This window comes from Chelonoidis abingdonii, chromosome 5, assembly GCF_003597395.2.
Source record: "Chelonoidis abingdonii isolate Lonesome George chromosome 5, CheloAbing_2.0, whole genome shotgun sequence".
Classification (NCBI taxonomy): domain Eukaryota; kingdom Metazoa; phylum Chordata; order Testudines; family Testudinidae; genus Chelonoidis; species Chelonoidis abingdonii.
The window spans coordinates 30,853,172-30,875,457 of NC_133773.1; the positions used below are offsets into that span (position 1 = coordinate 30,853,172).

General features: G+C 40.0%; 2 protein-coding genes across 6 annotated transcripts in view; one reads left to right on the forward strand and one right to left on the reverse strand.

Annotated features, from left to right (window-relative positions):
- Positions 1 to 6,880, forward strand: part of LOC116827257 (caspase-6) — a 42,045-nt gene extending 35,165 nt beyond the window's left edge. For all 3 annotated transcript variants that reach the window (XM_032784634.2, XM_032784630.2, XM_032784631.2), the window contains 4 exons: positions 1,011 to 1,087; positions 1,576 to 1,751; positions 4,178 to 4,337; positions 5,707 to 6,880. In XM_032784634.2, coding sequence (XP_032640525.1) covers positions 1,011 to 1,087; positions 1,576 to 1,751; positions 4,178 to 4,337; positions 5,707 to 5,945 — 652 coding nt within the window. In that variant the 3' untranslated portion in view covers positions 5,946 to 6,880. The remainder of the gene's footprint in view (positions 1 to 1,010; positions 1,088 to 1,575; positions 1,752 to 4,177; positions 4,338 to 5,706) is intronic.
- Positions 6,881 to 8,172: 1,292 nt separating this feature from the next.
- Positions 8,173 to 22,286, reverse strand: part of MCUB (mitochondrial calcium uniporter dominant negative subunit beta) — an 86,654-nt gene continuing 72,540 nt past the window's right edge. For 2 of the 3 annotated variants that reach the window (XM_032784625.2, XM_032784627.2), the window contains exons 2-9: positions 21,027 to 21,102; positions 20,411 to 20,581; positions 19,113 to 19,166; positions 13,513 to 13,617; positions 12,889 to 13,049; positions 10,779 to 10,982; positions 9,457 to 9,573; positions 8,173 to 8,433 (exon numbers count right to left, since the gene is read on the reverse strand). In XM_032784625.2, the coding sequence (XP_032640516.1) occupies positions 8,356 to 8,433; positions 9,457 to 9,573; positions 10,779 to 10,982; positions 12,889 to 13,049; positions 13,513 to 13,617; positions 19,113 to 19,166; positions 20,411 to 20,581; positions 21,027 to 21,102 (966 nt within the window). In that variant the 3' untranslated portion in view covers positions 8,173 to 8,355. The remainder of the gene's footprint in view (positions 8,434 to 9,456; positions 9,574 to 10,778; positions 10,983 to 12,888; positions 13,050 to 13,512; positions 13,618 to 19,112; positions 19,167 to 20,410; positions 20,582 to 21,026; positions 21,103 to 22,286) is intronic. The other variant, XM_032784626.2, reaches the window with a different exon arrangement.

Genomic DNA, 22,286 nt, shown 5'->3' on the forward strand with positions numbered 1-22,286 from the left:
ACATATTTACACTCATAAGCATATTTCTATAAAGCATTATGGAGTGCAGTGTCATAAGGTGTAATATTTTTTATTGGACCAACTTCTATTTAGTAAAAGAGAGAAGCTTTCAAGCCACACAGAGCTCTTCTTCAGATCATCCCGACTTGAAGAAAAGCTCTGTGTGGCTTGAAAGCTTGTCTCTCTCTCTAAATAGACGTTGGTCCAATAAAAAAAATATTACCGTATTATCTCTCTAATATCCTGGGACTGACACAGCTATAGCTACACTGCATATAGTATTAGATGTAGTAATTAGAAACACATGCCCCTCTGAAGAAGGGATAGCAAACCCACTATTCCATTCACAAGAAGTGCAATTCCACAGTGATTTTTGTTTTAGCCTATGGAACTGTGCAACAACAGCACATCATGGTGTTGAGAAAATGAGTAAAAATGGGTAAAGGACCTAGGCTAGGCTGGCATTGACCTGATGTCTAAAGTAACCAGTTACAAGTGTAGTAGATTAGCACAGAGCTCACAAGGGAAGTGGCTACACGTAACCTAATCAAAAGCGTAATACAGTGAGGTGGCATAGCCTAGCATCAGCATATTTCAGGACATGATTAAGTTTTTATATTGTTTATATTCAATTTTCACATATTGGTTGGTTTTCAGACAGGTCCGTGGGGGGAGTACCTCAGTTATTTGTGTTTTCTGTTGCTCTTAACAGAATTCCTATTTCATAAGAACACCTTCACTTTATAAATTTTTTTTTTTTTTTTTTGTTCTATGCATCTTTAAGACACTCCTGGGTATCAGGTTTGGGTACCATTACATGCAGCAAATGACCAGAAGTCCAAAGTGCAGATAACGCGATGTTTATTGGGGTTAGCTTCCAAGCAAGCATAGTCTGAAGCCCTTCACACCAGTCGGGATTTATGTCTATTCCAAAGGGAGTAAGAAAAGCTGTGGCATTTTTAGCATAACTCACAAAGGATACTTATTAAAATGCGTGTGTTTAATGATAGTTTGACAGAGCTTGGATTTGAAGTCAGATGCTTTGATGACCTTAAAGCAGAAGAGGTTATGCGGAACATTTATGAAGGTAGGAGATCATGTAGTAGGTATGTCTTAGCTTGCTTGCAGGAGCAGTTCTAGATAAGATTGTATTTCTCTGTCATTGTTAAGACAAGTGCACTGTAACCTGGATTGTTTCCCTTCTAGGATGAAATCCCATAACATAAAAAGACTAAGGAACAGAAAATAATTTTTTATATCAGTAGAAACTTCATTTGTATTGCATTGCAAGTGTTGGAATTCCCAAGATGCATCTATGACCAACAGAAGTAGTGTTTATTAAGCATCTCTCTAACTTCCAGTAGACTGGATCCTCTGCTTGTATCGATCAGTATAGTTCCAGACTTCAGCAGAGCTATGCTGATTTACAACAGCTGAGACGCTGGCTCAACGTATTTCAAATAAGACTGATTTGAGATTAAATGGCTAAATGTGGTTCTGAGTGGACTAATGGTGGGGTGTTTAATAAATACTCTAAGCTTGCATAATCATCTAAACACAGTTCCACTATTTTAGTGTCAAAGGACAACCACAGTGATGCTGACTGCTTTGTGTGTGTGTTCCTGAGCCATGGTGAAGATAATCACGTTTACGCCTATGATGCTAAAATAAAAGTTCAGACAGTGACAAACATGTTCAGAGGAGACAAATGCCCGAGTCTAGTAGGAAAGCCGAAAATATTTATAATACAGGTAAGATCTCTGTTCTTGAATTAGTGAACTTTTTTCCCCAGTGGTACAGAGGACAGTTTTTTGGGATAACTTCTTCTCATGTGGAAAAGGCGGTGGTTATTATGACACTTCCAAGAGGCAGCATGCTACTACCTGCCCTTAGTGAGAGGAAGTCTTGTCTGTGGATCAGCTTGTCTCCACCAGCCTCTGGCAACACACGAACTACCTCTCAGGCCTCTATAGACATAACTCTCTCTCTCTCGCTGCAGGTTAAGAATAGGCACATACCAACTTCATAGTCCTCTGAGCATCCCTCTGGAGTGCTCAGCCCGTTCCATTGCATGCTACTCAATTTTGCTACTCCCAAAGCAGCTTACTCAAGTCAACTAGGATCACCACTCTGCTTAACACACAGCAGTTAAATATGTTTAAAGTGAAAACAAGAATAAGTTTATCATCAAAGAATAGAGATTCAAATAATAGAAATTAAGACTATTGGAAACACATGGTTACGTATAAAAAAGTCATCACACGCTTTGTAGAGCCTAAACTTAACTCTCAAGATATTTCCCGATCTTCTGCATGATAGCTTACCTCGGTGCCTTTCCCCAGCATATTTCAACCAAGGTGGCTGAAATCCCCCTTTCATAAGGTCAAGACTGCAGCTTGTCTTCATGTATTGAAGGATGCTTGAGTCTCTCTCTGCACCCCCAGATATACCAGACAAGAACTTTGATCGTCACCTCTTCTGAATTCTCTTCAAGCTCTTCATTAGCATTTACCTCAATATTCTAATAGACTTCTATTGTAAAACACACAGTGGTCCACTAAGGAGAAAAACTTCTCCAGAGAGGAGGTACTTGTTTCAAAACATGCTGCCTTTAGCTACAAGGCCTAAAATATATATTTTTCAGCATTATAATATAATATACATTATATATATATATATATATATAACATCTTGCAATGGTTGACATCCAGTGTGACACAGCTTTAAATCAGAGACTCTACGTGACCTCTTAAAGTGAACCCAGGGGATCGCTGTCTCTCTGTGCCCTCTGGCAATTGGCATCAAGTGGTTCTTGGGTTACAGTTATATAGCCTGGGTTGGAAAATCTTAGCTAGTGTACAAAAGCATTTGAGAATCAGTTAAATTGGATTTTTTGCTGCGCTAACTAAAACAGGAAGTAATCACGTAATGAAGCTGCCAATGAGTCACAATGGTAAAATTATACTGATACATGAAAGCCAGCTCAAATCAAGACTGCGCAGGATAGATGGCCAACAATTGTCCAGTCATTTTTTGGGAGAAGAGTTGGTGACTTCAGCTCAGATTTTTAGGTGACCACAGCTAATGCCTAGATGCCAGACTTAGGAAGGCTAAAGACTGAATGGGCAAATTCCATGAACTATATCCTTGCCTCATCAGATGGTTCCCTCCTAGTCAAGATTGAGGTCCCTTGGCCTGATGCTGTTGGGAGTTTGTACTGCATGACCTATGCTTAACATTTTTGTGTTTAAAAAAAATAAAATCAAGCCTGTATTTGGAGCTTGATTAGTCCTGCACTATGTTGGCCTTTCCTGGCCTTTTAGCAAAGGAATTCTTGCCCCAGTGGGGTCTCAAATTGGCTGCATAACTCAAGATAAGTGACAGTGGCCAGGGCCTTCAGGAAATGAGTGGCCTCCATTTGCAGCAATCCTGTGGAGACCTGGCCGCAATTTAAAGCTCCAGCCCCTTTATAGCTCCTCTCCTCTAGGGTGAAACCTCCTTCATACACAGAGTCCTGGCAGAATTAAACCTGCTGTTCAGTATCTTATACCAAGAGTAAATCCACTTTGGATTTTAGAGAAGTAAGAGCAGCAAGCAGGGGAGAAGTTCAGTATCTCAACGGGAAAATTAATTTTTTAGAGGCTCCTACTAATGTTGTAGACTCACCCATAAAACAAAAACTAGAGCCATGACCTAAAATCAGTTCCACCCTTGCTGTAAGTTCATTTTAAATGCAAACCAAGACATTAGTAGAAGGTAGTGCTGAACCCCTTGAAACGTTGAAGGCGGCCATGAGGAAACTTGCATCTTATTGAGTCCCCCACTCTGCTTCACTGACAATGCCAGCCTCATGCACCTGCTTCTCTCACAAGGGTAGTCCCACACTTCTTTTCAAGCTGCTGCTTACACAGAACACCCTCCCTGAACTGATCTGTAAGGCTACTACCCTCTTCTCCTTCCAAAAGTGGAGAATAGGTCAGTATGGTGCCCATCACTATTAAACAGCTTTCTCTACCACTGAAAGCCCTGGGGATGTACAAGCAGGACAAAAGGTAGTTCTTTCTGAACTTAGTCACATAAATGAAGAACATCTAAACAAACAGGAAGCACTTTTTGTTCTGTGATGGCTAACTGTACTTGGCAGATGAGAGGATTCAGCAGCTTTTTCTCCTGCTAGGCATGTCGAGGAGATAAACACGATGACCCAGTCATTGTTCAGGATGCAGTGGACAGTGTTGTAGACAAGTCTAATGTCAATGAAACTGAAGTGGATGCTGCGGCTATATATACTTTACCTGCTGGTGCAGACTTTCTAATGTGCTACTCGGTTGCAGAAGGTATGTTGTTATTTTGCACTTAAGTTTCTAGCATCTAACTCCTGCAGGAGTTTGGCAGCTGTATCACTGCTGTTTCACTAAATATAGTAGGCTTGGAGAGTTTCTTCATCACACAATCAAAACAAGAATTCAAGTTTCTTAAACTCACCACTTTGCATGTCTGCATTAGTGGTGTTGTCTCCCCCACATGGTGTAAAGGCTTGAGAATAAATGAAAATATGCCATTTAACTTGCAATGTTTAAATGACTTTGAACGCAAAGCATACTGATCACATCCCTATCAGTGAGCTACCTGTCAGAAGGAAATATTCTTCTGCACTTCTAGCATCATGTCATTTGGATGTGATTTCTTAAACCTCCTAACACAGATGGGTGCCCTCCTCAAACCATCTCATTCCCAATCCTGAAGACTCTCCTGTAATTCAATAGTGGGTGAATTTACAGAACAGTTTTTGCTACTGAATCAATATTCCATTCAACTTAACATTACCTGATGTTGGAAAGGTATAAAAATATTAATACAAAATCTTTTTGCAAAAATATTGTATAAAGTCAAAGGGCAAAATTAATCACTAATGTGCAACTCCACTGACAGAAATGGAATTGCACCCATTATAAATTATGAGGTGAGATTAAAAAGACTGGCACTTTTCAACTTGAAAGAGAGACAAAAAGGGGGGAGGCTATGATAGAGGTCTATAAAATCATGAATGGTATGGAGAAAAAGTATTGTTTATCTCTTCACATAACACAAGAACCATCGGGCTCACCTGATGAAATTAAGAGGCAACAGGTTTAAAACAAACAAAAGGAAATACTACTTCACACAACACACAGTCAATCTGTGGAACTCATTGCCAGGGGGGTGGTGTAAAGGCCAAAACTATAGTATGTTCAAAAAATTCAATAAATTCATGGAGAGTAGATCCATCAGTGGCTATTAGCTAAGATTATCAGGTATGCAACCCCATGCTCTGGGTGTCCTGAGCCTTTAACTGCCAGAAGCTGAGAGTGGATCACTTGATCACTCACTTGCCATGTTCTGTTCATTCTCTGTGAAGCATCTGGCAGTGGCCACTATTGGAAGACAAGATAGTGGGCTAGATCTACCATTTGTCTGACACAGTGTGGCCGTTCTTATTAATCCCAGGTTAAATCTGATCATACAAATTTGCCAAAGTACTGTTTTTATCTCTAACATCTGAGTACCCAAGATAGCATAAACAGTGCAGAGACATATATCTAAAACTTATCTGCAGTCCATGAACATGACTGGCAAGAAATAAATTGTGATATTGAAAGTTATTAACTGTGGCTTCTACTCTTCAGTTAAGGTTAAATGGAGTCCTATGCTCTTATTTCCCAATAGGTTACTATTCTCATCGTGAAACTCTAAATGGCACCTGGTATATTCAGGACTTGTGTGAGATGATAAGAAAGTATGGTTCTTCCTTGGAATTCACAGAACTTCTCACTCTGGTTAACAGGAAAGTATCTCATCGCAGAGTGGATATGTGCAGAGACATTAATGCAATAGGAAAGAAGCAGATTCCTTGTTTTGCCTCAATGCTGACTAAAAAATTACACTTCCCTCAAAAATCAAAGTAGATTTGCCCATCTGTGAGAATGGCATCTTATTCAGAATCACTCCAAAAATGAAAAGTATCTTCATCACTTAATCTTGTAGTCTAGAAGATCACTGAGTGAACGGGTTGTTCTCTTGTTCAGTAGTTTATACCATGATTTTCGATGGAGCTAGAGTACTGCACAGTTATTCACATCACATCATGTATTTCCTCAACAGGCCTATTTTCAAAAATGCTGGGATCAAATTTCAGGAGCCATAATGTAAATACTTTAAAAAAACACCTTTCTATATTAGAAATTATTGCTTTGTTATAATAAATCAGCATTGCAGCAACAGCAATCTCAGGGACTTTTGGGAGAAATAATTGTAACACTGATTTCTGTGTAATAAAAATTGCAAGGTGCTTAGATCCCATGGTAATGAGGGTCACACAAGTCAAAGAAAGAAAGCACTTTTTAACCAATTTTTAAAAATGTTCTGACTTGCACTTGAATGACACTGTGTCTATTTTCTAACTGCATTCTAGCATTTTGTAACTTTTTTCACAAATTTTTAAAACTGCATTAGAGTATAAAAGCTTTTTTTTGCACTGACATTAATTTATGAGGAGTGCAACTAAGGTATATTTGTAATTTTTCTGTATCTTAAAAATATTTAAGATCTACAACACATTAAAATGTGCAATGTATGTTTCACTAGACTCCAAGCCTGTGTGATATTTTGCCTTCAATTTTAGGGGAGGAACTGAACATCTATGAAGCACTGCTGTGTTTGGGCTCTTCCTTACTAGATCAATACTGTCTCTTCACTGAACTTTAAAGAACTGCTGTAGTTAGAAAAATGATAGTATGGGGTTCCATTGATTCTCTCTCTGATTTACACAATAATTATAGTCAGTTCACAATCTAAGAGACCTACCATCAATCAAATAAAAAAAAAAATACAAAAAAAAAAACCACCCACCCCCAAAACACTATTCTTTCTGCCTTTTACTTCATCAAGAACAGCCAACTCAGACTGACAAATTTGTTCTGCATTATTTTAAATACCTCTTAGAAATTTGGAAGCCTTCATTGCTTGGTCAAATATTTTCCCACAATCTTTGAATTTGGGAAAATAACGTCTTTAAATAAAATGTGTATTTAAATTTATAGTACCCTGAACACTGCATGCCAAACTTTAATCTATTACTGTAATAGCTCCCTGAGTTTATACTAGTACTAGTCAGAAGAGCTATGTACAAATATGTTCTTCAGCCCCCTGAAGATGAGCATACATGTGATGCTGTAAAAATTTATACACAATACAGCCTGAATTAAGAAAAACTACTGGTGACTGACTTGGTGTCTGAAATTGTTGTTTTAGATTTGAGGTACCATATTATATAAATGCCTGAGACTTAATGTATAGTCTATACTGACATAAGATTGACTAGTTTTATCATTAATTTTATTCATTCAGTATATAAATTGCATACAACTTGATTACGATAAATGATCAAAGCATTGAACAAATGTATTTCTCTAAAATGAAACTGAGCCAGTCCCCCCGCCCCCCAAATTTGTTATTAGATGTAAACAACCCTGTATATTCATTCTAATAGGTATCGTTCTAAAAATTAATTCTTGCTGTGTAACTTAAAATCAAATAATACAGAGGATCTTCGTCTGTGGTTTCTGTGCTCTGATTTTGTCAGTTAAGACCGCACCACTGCCAGAAGTTAGAGCCATGGAGAGAGATCCAAGAAATGGTTTCCTTAATCCTGGGTCAGGGATTCTCTCAGTTTGGGGCCTTAAGCAACTCATTTAACGTCTATACGGTTTAGTTTCCCCATCTGTAAAATGTGGATAATACTTACTGACTTTCATAAGTGGCAAGAGGTTCTGGCTGGAAGATGCTGCAGAAGTATATAAATAGAGTTAATATCACAAAATGAGGGCCATCTTTTTGGCTCTGATTCAGGATTACTTAACCACATGATTTTAAAGTTCATCTCTGTTCAGGAAAGTACTTATACACATGCCTAATTTTAAACATGGACTTTCCTGAATTGGAATTTTAGACAGGAGACCTGTTAAAGTATAAAAATACATTTGACCATAAATACCAGAAATCTTTCCATGACATACCAATTTTTGGATCTGTTCCTCTGCTGTTAATAGTCCCATCAAAAATAGTAAAATGCTGCAGTACACTAGACCACCACTGACTCTTATGCCGACATCAATTTATTACAAGATCTGAATACATATTTTGAAAGACTTCTTTATTTCAGGAATTATTTTTTAAAAATCTAATGATATAATAATTTTAATCAACATTTCTAGTAATGTTCAGAACTACAGTGGTCAAAAATATTCAGTTTGCAACATAGAAACTAAATACTGGAATCAGTTTTGCAAACTACAATTCAATTATGAAAAAAAAAAGTTAGTCTCTGTCATTAATTTCCTGTATTGGAAGTTGCAGATGTAGGGGCTGATGCAGGCGTCTCAGGGACTCTTCAACCTGTAAACACAAGAGAGAATTAAATGGAAGATGTTCTGTGTCCATATTTATCCCTTTCAGTCACCCCTAATTTGCACCTTCCTTTCATACTCTCGATATTCTTTCCCTGTGTTTTGCTTCTGAGAGGACCCTAACCTTATAACACAGATTTCCCACAATAATCACAAGTGCAGCCTCCTGGTCATATCACTCTAGGGATTACCATCCAAAAACAATTCCTGCCCTCAGTGAGTTAATCTGTCAGCCAACAGTCCGACCAACGGGAACTGCGGTCATACAGATGCACAAACATCCTCCTTCAGGCAACTGAATGTAGGACCCCATGCATAGTGCACGGTCACCTTCAGTGCAAAGCCTAGGAAAATTTATAAAGCCCATTTCCTACAACAGCAGAACTGAATTATTTTACATTCTCTAGCATAAATTGCAAAATTCACACTCCAGACTAGTGTCAGATAGTGAAAATATTTTAAAGCCTCAGCCTTGATAAAAGGAACTAGTTTGAATCCTGCATAATTATTTTTAAAAAATCTTAACTCCATCCATTCACTAAGAGTTCTTGATCAAAAACCCAATAAAGTTAAGGGAGAATTTCCATTTACTTTAACAGGCTATAAATCAGGGTCCTTTTTATTTATTGTGGACTGGGGAACTCTCTCTATTTCTCATGGAGCAGTGAAGATTTTTCCCATTCCATATCACTGCTACTATGGAAGATGGAGGCTGGAGAGAAACCAGCTTATCACTGTTGAGCAACACAAGTGAGTGACTTGTTTTCACCCTCTCCCCCAGCCTCCACAGGCTGCCTGAACAGTGCTGCACATTTCCAATCTTAATTCCTTCCTTCCATCTTTTAAGGAAACTCCAGGTAATCTGGTACATATGCACATTTTTTAGCATACAAAATAAAAATGCATCAATCAATCTAAAAGCCACTTTCCAATTAGCTCATGATTTATTGAAAAGTCTTAAATGGTGAGACCGCAGCACCATTCACTTACACCAAGAGACTTATTAAAATACCTCTGCCAGTGCCTCTTTTAGCTTGTTATACTGTTCCACATCAAATTGTTGGCTTCTCGATTTTCGGTAGAAGTAGTGGAGAAATTGCCTGTCTTTAACATCTGGGTAAACATAATCCTGACAGACAGAAAAAAGAACACAAATGTTTGGGTTTTCTGGGCAGGCAGAGGGTTAGGAGTGCAAAGACATTTGTACAGATGGAGATAAATCAAACTAACATATATCAAAAACAACCCTATTTTTCCCAGAGGAAATCTAAACCATGACAAATAAATGACCTTATTTTCAGAATGGCTGACCACTCACAGCTCCGACTGGAGTCGATAGGTGAGATTGTCAGAGGAGACTAAGGAAGTTGGGCTCTTGACTCCCTAAGGCTCGTTTGAAAATCTAAGACAATGGCAGCGTCTGAAAATCAGGCCATTAGTATTTATCAGTTTATCCCAGAACTACCTCAACCCTCCTGAAAGTCAGCAGAAAGCAAGAGGAGCAGAACTAACTCACAAACCCAGCTCTGAACAAACTAGCTGAGCTCCAAAACCCAGTATCCTTCCCCACCTGATGTTTCATATTTACTATAGGTTCCACATGTGCAAGTACTGGATATTCACCAACTATGTCCATACCAAACAAAACAAAAACAGAGGAGTGCATTATTGAATATGCAGCATGAAAAGGAAAACGAGTTACTGTCCAACTATGTGCTTTACAGTACACTGTAGGATCCCAAACATTTAATGGGCAACAATGTTAGTTCCTTTATACTGTACAGGAATTGATGGCCATTTCTACATTCTGCACTTTGTCCAAGTTCTGGGGTTTTGCTGTTCAGGAACCCTCCTTCCCCATCCTTTAAACATGCCTGATTCCAACTCGTGACTTCTCCTTTGCACATCCAAGAGCAAGAAAGGAAGATAGGCTACTTAAGAAAAATCTGCATCGTGCTCAAGGAAATAAAGTAAAGCTATTCCAGGAAAAACAGTTGAAACATTTGCCAACCGCCTGGCCTCCTGCATCAAGTGACATACGAACTCCGTATGAGATACAGTTACCATCCAGACCACATACAAAAAATTGAATGAAAAAGAGAAGTTTTCATTTTCAGCATCAGATAGCATCCCCCTGGTCACTAATTGCAATCAGGATTTTTAAGTGCAGCTCAGATGAGCAGTTTGTCCCTGAGCTACATTAAAAACAAGTTCCAGCCTAAGTGCAGTTCTACATAACACACACACAAGCTTTTGATGTTTAAATACATAGGGTAATTTATTATGGAAATCAGCATAAGATGACTTCAGACACATTTATATAATGGGACTTACCTGTTTAGTGAGTACAAAGTAAGCATAGAATGCCAGGGCACTCCCGTAAGTGATAAAGTAGGTCACTGGCTCCATTATATCCCATGAATAGACCCACCACGTGAGCCAGGCCAGGGCTCCACCTTGAGTGGACAGTAGTGCTAAGCCAGTCCATAGGAGCGTATTGGTCTTTGCATCTGCACTTGTTGCAATTTTGGCTTTCATCTAGGACAAAAACATTATTCATTCAACATGCAGATATTAATGTCAGACATTCCTCTGACACAAGGGAGAGAACATATCCCACTATGTACTTTCCGCCTGGATCAGAGCCGGCATTCAAAGACTCCTGTTCACTTTACTCCTGGGGAAATTCTGTACCAAAAAATTAAAAATTCCATGTCAAAAAAAATAAAAATTCTGCACACAATATTTTAAAATTCTGCATATTTTATCTGTCAAAACAACACAATATAATCATACCAGTTTACATTATTTTGGTAATTTATTTCAAAATATCTGTCGGCAAGTATGTCTATAACAATGCAGACAAAAAAAAAAAAAAAAGATTCTAGGCATTTATTTTTTTGACAAATATGCTCTGTAAGGAATCAGTACAGAACTTTGAGTAATTCATTTAAATTACAATACAGAACTGTATTTCCTGCATCTATCAGAAGCAGTGCAAAGGCTTGTGAGTGTCAGGAGTAACAGAGAAGCTGAGGGAGAGGGAAGGAGCCTGGAGTGAACCTGGAGGGTTGTTGGGTGTGGGCAGAAGTAGTACTGAACAGCGGGTTTGGGGGGGGGGGCAGTTGGGGAGGGAGGAAGAGGGACAGGATTGTTAGGGAGTTGGGGAGCCTCCCCCATGCAGACCCTGGCTGATCCTAAGCCTCTCCCATTCAATCAGGCACATCTGCCTCTGTCCCTGCACCCTCCCATCCCAATGGGTCTCTGCAGCCTCCCTCCCTTGTTCCCATGCACCCCATTCCCATTTAACCCCTGGCTCAGTGCTGTCACCCCACTAGCTCCTGAGTCCATGACCCAGGCTTGTCTCTCCAGACTGTGACACTCCCCCCCTCCCCCCGCACAACCTAACCTGGCTCCACGGACCAGGTGCTATGATCAACTTCTACTCCTGGGGGAATTCTGTGCCACTGCGTGCACACAGAATTTTTTTCCCCACAAAATACATTCTGCCCCAGAAGTGCTGCAGTTCCATCTTTTGCCCACCAGAGGCTGCTGTGGCACCAGAACAGGCCACTGCATTCATGCTGTTGGCTTTTCTGGCACTACAGTGGCCTCTGGTGGGCAAAAGGCAGAACTGCAGCATTTCAGAGGCAGAATGTATTTTCTGCAGAACAAAATAATATTCTGTGGGATACATGTATTCTGTGCATGCGCAGAATTCCCTCAGGAGTATCACTTGCAGGATCTCCCTGCCCAGAAAGGCTTTGAGTTCACTCCCTGCATGGAGTACGGAGTATGAGCTCTGCTAGGCCTCTATCTGGCCCTCCATCTACAACTTCAGGACTCTACCAATTGGATTTGCATGCATCAGTTGATGCTTCCTGATTTTTCAGAGAGGCACTTTCATAGCAGCTCTGAGATTGCTGCCTTCAACGTGAGGTCTGTTCACATCCCATCAGACTCTTACTGGTCTCCTCCTCCTTATTCATCACTTCACGTCACTTCAGCTTAGTCTGTCTTAGATTCGCCATGTTTGCCCCTTTCCTAAGTTAAGGTCATCATTAGTCAGATCCAACTGGCTGACTTGGTGATAGCATCATCACAGAAAAACAACACTTTTTTAACTCACTAATTATTTTTCTGTGATATCCCAACATCACTCTGGACACCCAACCAGGTTCAGACAAAGTAACCAGGCAGTTCAGGGTAGTGCCAGCTCCCCATAATTTTTCTCCAATTCTAGAAATTTTCAATAGGATACGCCACGAAACAGGAGAAGGAGGAACTGGGTTGGAAATAATCCTGCATATGGACTGGCCATCACCTACCTGTCTGACAAATAAGGAGGGTGTGGCCCATTCATTCATACTGGTGCTGTCACATCACGGAAATTCGTTAAGAGAAATTTGTTTTTAATATTAAAAAAAAAAAAATCCTTCCCAACCTGCTCAAGGGGTACCAGCTGTTCCCTTAGGTGGTCCAGTTTCTGAAGCAGTTCTCTCTCTCTCCTTAACTGGTGGTCTTCTAAATGAAGGGCGATGAACAGTCTATGAACCAAGGATTTGATATCTTCTGCTTCAGTAGCATGCTCTCTACTCCACTTCTCTGAAAAAAAGACCACGGTTGTCATAAGAGAGACAAGGTGGGTGAGGTAGTTATCTTTTTATTGGACCAACTTCTGTTGGTAAAAGAGACAAGTGGTCGATCTTACACAGTGACCTCAAGAAGACCTCTGTGTATCCTCGAAAGCTTGTCTCTCACCAACAGAAGTTGGTCCAATAAAAGATATTAGCTCTCTCACCATGTCTCTCTAATATACTGGGACCAACATGGTTGTCATGACTGGTAAGATGTATCAAGCAATGCTCTTATAAGAAAAAAAAGTCACTGTTTTAAGAGCGTTTATATGAGGCCACAAACTGAGGCTCGAAGGGGAGATGAAGCCAGACTTATTTTTTGTGGGGACTGCCATGGCCCTTTTTAAAAAAAATTGACAAAAATATGCCTTGGAACAGATGTAACTGGATAATCAGATTTATGAAGACTTTAACACAGTTGTGGTTCTTACCTTTTACAGGGACTTGTACACTATAAGTTGTGTTGTTGATTACAAGTTTGAAGTCATTCATCAACAAAATTTCCATCAATGTTGTAGTAGGGATCTTGCTACCATCTGCAGGAGAAAACAGGAAGGCTTAAATCCCTAACACAAAATTTACTTTATTGAAGAAAAACCTGCATTTGCATGTGCTCGCATTTCATTTGAACTATTTGGCATAACTCACTATTGCCAGCAGCCTCCCTTTTATTTCAGTTTCAAGGACAGATACTGTAAAGATAAAGCTATATGTAAAGATTCTCTTTACCTGTGTCAAGACCTTAAAATTCTCCATTTTACTTAACACCAAGTCTTGTTTACTTTTAACCATTTCTTTTTGCATTTTGTTTAGTCTGGAAAATTAAACTAGTTAGATCAGATTCACTTTCTAGACAAAGAATGGTTTTGCGGTTACAACACAGGGCTCTGCCTCAGGGGATCTAGCTCCACCAAACTAATTGAGGGACCCAGCTATGTCAAAGTTTCTCTGTCTGTTTCTGTTTTCTCTTAGTTGGAGATGATTCTGTTAAGCTCTCAGAAGCATTGAGAGGCTAACATTGCAAACATTAATGTTTTGGATGGAGGATACTATAACATAAGACTGTAAGACCTTAGAAATTCCACACAAGAACTCAAGGATTATGATGCAAAAGTTATTTACAACCTTAATTACAGTATCATTACTGTGGCTCCATTTCTCTTTAGTTGGGATTTATTGTTTGAAACCAGAGTATCAATCACTGAAGGAAGAAAGATGAAGATGTAATTCCTTTCCATGCCAACTTTTTACTATTAAGTTGACTGCCTCTTCAGCATGGCTGTAGAAGTCCTATATTTTCAGTCCTCATTCACACACACAATTTTGGTTGAACCCTGAAGATGATTTGTTGTAAACTAAACACACCTCACTCAGTCACAGATTTGTTTTCCCTTGATGAGTTCTTCTAGCTGAGCATAGAGAATTTTGGCATTCTTGTTCTCCAGATTTTCCTAATCAGTCAGTACAGATGGGAAAATTTAGTGCTTACACTTCTAATACATTTTTAAAGCAGGCTTTAGCTTTGGTTGGGAGCGAGGGGTGTGTATATGGAATAATCTTATTAAGGGAGGTAAGGAGGCAGAAAGGAGACCGTGCACTGGCCTCTGTAGAAGAGAGTTCAAACTCATTCTCATCCTTTTGTACATAGACTTGTGGAAGTACTTATTGGCCCACCAACAATGAAAAATAAGGGTAAAAAGATTAACAGTTCACATGAATCTGAACAACTATTGAAGATTGCAGACAAAGGAACAAAACAGATACAGCATAGGAAAGACTATGTGCAGACAGAGGACTTCTCTAAAACAGCGAAGCACTGAAAATATTGATAAATGAATGGCATATAATCATCATCACTGGAGTGTAGGACTGTTTTGTTGTTCCCCTCCACCTCAATCCCATTTGCTTCCATAAATCTATGGTGCAAACTATCGACTTCAGTTTGCTTGTTGTACTAATGATCCCAAATTTAGGAAAGTACGTAATCACAACCTTAAGTCCACTCCCAATGGTTTTAAGGACACATTGAAGTACTTTACTGAACCGGGGCCTAAGCACCTGAAATAGACAGACTGCCCAGGAGATGTAGAAGAGTTCAGAGAAACAGGAAATCTGGGCTCTGGTTCTATCTCTGCCACTGACTAGCTGTTTGATCTTACCTCCCATTTCCTATTAATAATTTTGAGACTCTTGGCTGAGAGGTGCTATGTGAGTGGGAAGATAAAAGTATGATTCCTGACTGAGCATATTGCAGGTTTTAGCCTGCCATGCTACACTCCCAGACTTTCCATCTGTCTCCATGTGCCTGCTGTAGAAGCACACTGTAGATAATTCCACAACTTCACTTTCTCGTTGGCATGCTGCTGTCTGGACCCATTTGGCAGTATCTGCTGAGATTTCTATTAATGAGCTCAAGAAGCTGACACACCAGCTGGCTATCCCTACCCACTCTATGTGGGTAGGGTGACAAACTTGGAGCACCATCACTTTCATCCAAAAAATTTAAATTGCGCACATCCACTCAGTTTTTCAACATTTTACAAATGTCACCTTACTAATTTACATGTAAATGAGCTTCTGCAGTCTCATTAAAATGACATTTAAGACAACAATACTTCAAAGAGGAACACTTGTTTGAAAGCGCCAGACAGGATTTCTTTTTCATATTTCATGCAATATTGAGCTATATTAACATGTCTAATGCTTTGCTAACTGGAGGAAAAACAGAAGAGCATTGGAAGCCTGAAAAAAAAACATACCAATTTTCTGTACAAGGCAATTTTTCTTCTCATTTATCATACTGCAGGTGCAGAGATGTCAACAAAAAGTTTTTATTTGTCTAAATTTATACAGTGCTAGAATTAGATCAACAGAAAAAGTTAAGTAAAGTAAACAAGCCACTTCAGGTTATCTTATCTTTTTCTAATAGTGTTAGGTTAGATCTTTCTACTTTCATTTTATCTACTAGCAAAAACAGGAGAAATATCTGCATTGAAATCAAAACTTCCTGGGATATTCGTTTCTTGTTTTGTTTTTTTTTAAAATACATGTGTGTCACATTTTAAAATGTAATAATCCATAGTGTTTGGCTAACACGTGTCAGTATAATATTAATTTCCTGATAAAGAAAATATAAAAAGTTATTCTTCATTGTTACAATTACTTGGTATTTGAAGGTGTGCAGTAGAGAAGATTAACTATGTCACAACTGTTAAATAAATTCAAGCCAGATACTTTATCAGTTGAGATGTTTCCATCCGTGAAGTTAGCCATATTTCCTCTAGAATTGGTAGGGACATCTGCAATTTGTTATTGAAATAGCATTGTGCACTGTATCAACACAGTAACTGCGAAGCTTGAACTGAAGTGAAGAATGGTTGGTTAACATTAAACTTTCTCAGCTTAATACATAGGAATTGGATTCAGCAGACAGTTACACTTGTAAGTGTAATTACTCCATGTAGACTCCACTAACATCAATAAGACTTTTTACTGGGGTAGCTGTGCTCACAGATGCACTTTTTGCAGGATTGTGCCCTGACTTAGTTGTTCGCAAAGATGGAGGATAGCCCCACATTACAGCATAATCTATTGTGAAAGCTCACATATGTCCTAGTTCAGACAGTTCTGAGGGTAGCAATTTGTTTTCTTGCTTGCAGAGAATAAGAAAGCGTTACAGAATATAACTTTTGCAATGCCTGTATTTTATTCACATGCTCAAATAGACAGACTATTGCCTTCCTTAAATCAATCCATACGCTTTATGGATTCAGAGGATAAAAAAACGTTCTAAGACAGGGGTAGGCAACCTATGGCACTCATGCTGAAGGCGGCACGCAAGCTGATTTTCAGTGGCACTCACACTGCCTGGATCCTGGCCACTGGTCCGGGGGGCTCTGCATTTTAATTTCATTTTAAATGAAGCTTCTTAAACATTTTGACACCTTATTTACTTTACATACAACAATAGTTTAGTTATATATTTTAGACTTATAGAAAGAGACCTTCTAAAAACATTAAAATATATTACCAGCACGCGAAACCTTAAATTAGAGTGAATAAATGAAGATCTGGCACACCACTTCTGAAAGGTTGCCGACCCCTGTCGGGGGGATGAAAATCAATTACAAAAAGGATATTAAGAGCCTATTTTGTAGTTCAAGTATGATATGCTCTTTTACTCTGGAAAGAAGAAAATCTAAGTTCCTGCTTACAACTGTAAAAGTTTGTAAGTGGTAATATACTACTTCAGAGATAACAGTGTTCTTATAGTAGAGCACACCACAGTAGTGACAGGGTAGTTCTGGTTGAAAAAGGCACCTTCATTATTAACTTCTATTTTCAACAGATTATTAAAAAAAAAAGTTCCCTGATTAAAAACATCATCTCTGGCTCATAAGCACAAACTTTCCATTAGATGTGAAAAAATAAAATGTCTCATTCATAGTCCAAAAACTGCAGAAGATGCACATTCTAATAACTTATGCAGTGGTTTTGTGTTAAAGGAGTGTTGTGCCAATAGCAGTCTTTGTTACCACGATGTATGTTTTGTTAAATTAAAACACTGGTAGAGAAATAAAGATACATAGCAACATTTTCAAAAGCGTCTAAGTGATGGTTCAGGTTCTCCCAGAGGCGGATCATCCAGAGTAGGCATCGACACCAGAATCAGGTGCCTGGAAGAATCTGTCGCTGTTTATCAGTAGCTCAGTAGGCGTGGTGATTTTGTTTCTAAAGGATTTATGTGGGCTATCTTCAGGACAATGAATTTTGCTTAGAGTGCCCCTGATCAGTACTGAGTTTTTAGGGCTGCCTTGGTGCCAGTAATGTTGGGGTCTACTTCCATGCCCAGTCCTTTATTAGCACCATCTTCTGTGCGCCAGTCTTTGGAATCGCTTGTTTATTAGACAGGGTACTGTATAAGGCTGGCTTGCCTGTTAACAGGACTCTAGAGCTTGTCTCCTCAGGGTCTCATGAGACATTCACAGGCTGCTCCAGAAGATGGAGCTTCAGCCTTATGTCCTGTGACTTACACATTCTTGTGGAGAATGACAGGTGCACCAAAAACCGACTCAGCATACATGACTCTCCTAAACAGAAGAGACATTTGTGTCCATCTTTCAGGGGAATGAGACCATCACAGGACATACAGGGATTGAAGCCACAGGGTGAGTCCACCATGTTAAGTAGCCTGTAGAGGGGGTCTGTACAAGGAAGGAGCTGGGGTGGGGGACAGTTTAACTATCAATACTCAGTCCAGACAGGTCAATATAGATCATGGCAGTCGTATGTTGAAGAATCAGAAGAGTTCTGAATGTTTGTAGAAGATTTTTGGGAAGGTTTAGTCAAAGCTAAGAACCATCATGTTGGACAACTGCCACGTTTTGCCTCATTGCCATGGGCGGTAAGAGACAATTGAGGCAGAGTCGCGGTCACTGCACCCTTTATGTTTCTGAGACTAGAGAACTGCAGTTGACAGTCTTCATAGAAGAAGTGTGTTTTAAAGAGGTATCTGACAGAAGCAGCTTGGCACACAGCAAGAGAGGGAGCTGCAGAACTTCCTGGTGTGAAGGCCAACATGGAAGAAGGCACAAAGATAGGGAATGGTTTAAGGCAGGAGGGCCTGAGCTCAAAAAAAATGATAGCAATATGTAAGATGAGGTGATAACAGAGTTATGAGAAAGCACAGTGTTGGGCAAAGGTGAAGGTGAGACGTTTCAACCTGCTGGAAAGGCCAAGAGTAGGCAATGAAAGAATTCAAAGAGCAACATGACCTGGTCAGAGTGGCTGGTAAGGAAGATTGTTTTGGCAGCAACATTTTGAATTGATTGTAGGGGTGTGAGGCGGGAATCACGGTGGTCACAACAGTCCAGTTTGCATTAATCTGGGGCAAAAGACAATTAAGCCACAGGACAAGGGCTTGGGGAGGGAGAAATCAAAGAGGAAATCTTTTAGGCCTGGTCTACACTAGCGGGAGAGATCAATCTAAGTTACGTACGTAGCTGAAATCAATGTACTTAGATCTACTTACTATGGTGTTTTCCCTGTAGTGAGTCAGCTACTGATGCTGCCCCGTCAAGTCCGCCTGGGAGTACAGGAGTCAATGGGAGAGCGCTCGATTTATCGCGTCTAGACTAGACGCAATAAACTGACCCCCGCTGGATCGATTGCTGCCTGCCGATCTGGCGGGTTGTATAGATATAGCCTTAGAAACATACAGGAAGAATAAAGAGGATTTTGCAACAAATTGGACATAGGGGGAAGAAGAGAAGAGGGTCAAATACAACACTGAGGCTGTGAGCCTAGGAAACAGGAATTGTAGTGGAATTGTTAACAGAGAAAGTAATACAAGAGCCTCAATTTTCCCCACTGTGATCTGGGCTATCCAGAAAGAGATGCTGACAGACAGAAGGAGACAGGATACGTAGAAGAGATTGTGGTGAAGAGGAATATTTTGGAGTAACAAACAATAGAAAGATGAGAGGCCATCAAGGGAAAGCACATATATGGGGTTGAAGGAAATAAAAGCAGCAGACCAATGGCAATATTTTCTTCATTAAGAGGTTTTAAGTTTGTAAAACAAAGTCACTAACCCACTCAAAAAGTCTCTCACAACAAGCCTATGGGATAATCTCAAATTGCTTATTTAAGGGTCATATACTCATCTTTGAGCAAGTCCTTAGGAATTTCTTCATTCAGGGAATTATAAGAATTGAGATCTTTGTTCCACAGAGGATTTTGTTGCCAGAATCATGGAACTCACTTGGTTTTGGTTGCAGAACACCACAAGACAGATTTCTTACCATGAAAAGAAAAGCTGTGCCTCCAGCTAAATAAAGCCTCACCTATTGTTATTCTCAAGTTGTCTCCCAACCTTTACATCATACTCACAGAAACACTGACAGACACAACTAGTCACATAGAGAGAGACTCTCTCCCAACCCAGTGCAGCGACCTGTAAGACTACTGGTAGGAGACATATTGGGAAAGCCAGACGCATTAAAAATCCCTGTAAAAAAAGATGAGCTTTTTGAAGACTGTATCAAAGAAAAGTACCAGATCATAAAAAGGTTAAATTGACAGATCCAAATTCTGTATTTTTAATCAGGCTTCTCTAGGGAGATACTGAAATTAACCCATGAAGCATCATTAATTTATGATGCTCTTAAGGAGTACTAACAATTAAGAACCACCCATCCTCTTTAGTTCTATAGAATTTGATCAATGACTGAGAAAAAGAATACTGCCCAAGGCAATTACTCTTTAAACCTTGTTTAAGAAAGGACAAGTTCAGGTTATTTTAAAACAGGCAGCAGAGTTCGCAAATACCTGTTGTAAAGACTTCTGCCCTCTCAATTCCTTTATCTTCTTTCTGTATATCCTGCAGGAAGGTCCCCACCCTTGTTAACATTGGCTTGATGGTAAACTGACAGCGCTCTTTTCTTGAGGGTAACATAAGGGTTACCACAGGAAGGCCATATCTGTAACTGACAGTTACTTCTGAAAAAAAGAAATGAAGCCATATTGTAATGTTTTAAATTCACACTTGCTTTTAAAAACAGAAATGTTTAATACAGAAAGACACATAGTACTTCTGCATTTGTTCAATGTACTGTACTTAACAACATAATGCTTCATACTTTAACTTTTGGAACACTATTCATTATCAACAATAATTAAGACCAACCACATGACTGTGAAGCAAGTCTCCTTCCCATTTTAATCCTGGGGCAACAAGCTTCAAAAGTCACTCAAGAAGTCATTGACAGGAATAAAAACCCAATCTCCTGACTCCCAGTTCTGTGCAGTAACCTCTCACCGTGGCTGAATGAGAGATACCTGCGGCTATGCAACTGAAGTCACGCACATTCGATGTTTCTAAACATGTCATTTTCAGAAGGCTGGAATTGGAAGCTCAGTTGATTTGAAAAGAGAAAAAACTTACCATCAGATGGCACCAGTGTGCCATAGCATGCTGCTTTATGGTGCTTCAGATTTCCAGTTTGCTTCAGATGCAGCATCTGCAACAGAGATTTTGGCTTTAGGAAAGGGTTGGGACAGAATGTTTCCTTGGTGAGAGGCAGTCGCCAGCCCAATATGGTAATTACTGAAAATCTGAAAAATCATCTCCTCAAGTACAAAAGGCTTTAGAGACTCTGCTTGCTGGGCAGGACCATTCCTATTTGTCCTAAACAAAGTGCAGTTAGGTTATAGGCAACAATTTACAGATACTCTTAATCTTTCAACCAATATGCTACTAATATCTTAAGATGAAAGCACTCCTCAGAAACAGAGCAGCACTTCTTTTTGCATTAGGTAGCACACTGTAAATAACTTGAAATGTTTCTACACTGTCATGGCTTGTAGGAGAGAATATCACCACTCACTATGCACACAACTGCTTGGAGTAAGTCGTGCAACTTATCTTTTATAACATTATTTGCCTCTGTTGAATGAAAAACAGCATACTGGGTACATTTAAAAAAAAGGATTATACTCTAAATAAGTAAATCACTAAATGGTCCAAGGTTACTCAGTGTATTTCATAATTTTATAGCGGATTTCAAACACAATTACTGTTTGCACTACAGTGCAATTCAACTGCTAGTGCAACAACTTGATATCTTCATCACCATATACCCCATTGAAAGAGACCTACCAATATGTAAAAAGCCCCATTGTGTTACTGCGATGCATGGCCAGAAAGGGTTAAACATCTTGCAAAATACCCTCAAAAGACATGTGGGGAGGTAATGGTGGTGTTTTTGTGTATTTACATACAGGGCCATCCCTACCCCTTCCCCTCAGCTCCCACTCCTGCCCCGCCCTGCCCCGCCTCTTCCCACCCCTGCTCTGCTCCACCCCCACTCCACCCCTCCTTCCCCCAAACCCTGTTCCCTGAGCTACGGGTGCTGGGGGACTGCAGCAGGGGTCGGAGTTGGGCCCGCCCTACACTCACTGGGCAGCGGGAAGTGGAGCACCCTGGCTCCCAGCCACACCGCTGGTGAGTGCTGAGGGGTGGTTCCCCTGGCTCCCACGCTTGGGGGGAGAGGGGAGCAGAGTGGAGCAGGCTGGGGCTGGGTTGGTCCACTTTTCACGGGCCTGACCCCTGCTGCCTTCCTGTACTGGCTGCTCTAGTCTCCCAAAGCCCTTGGGCGCAGGCCCCTACCCCAGGGGGGCTGCATAGGGCACCAGACTCTCTAGG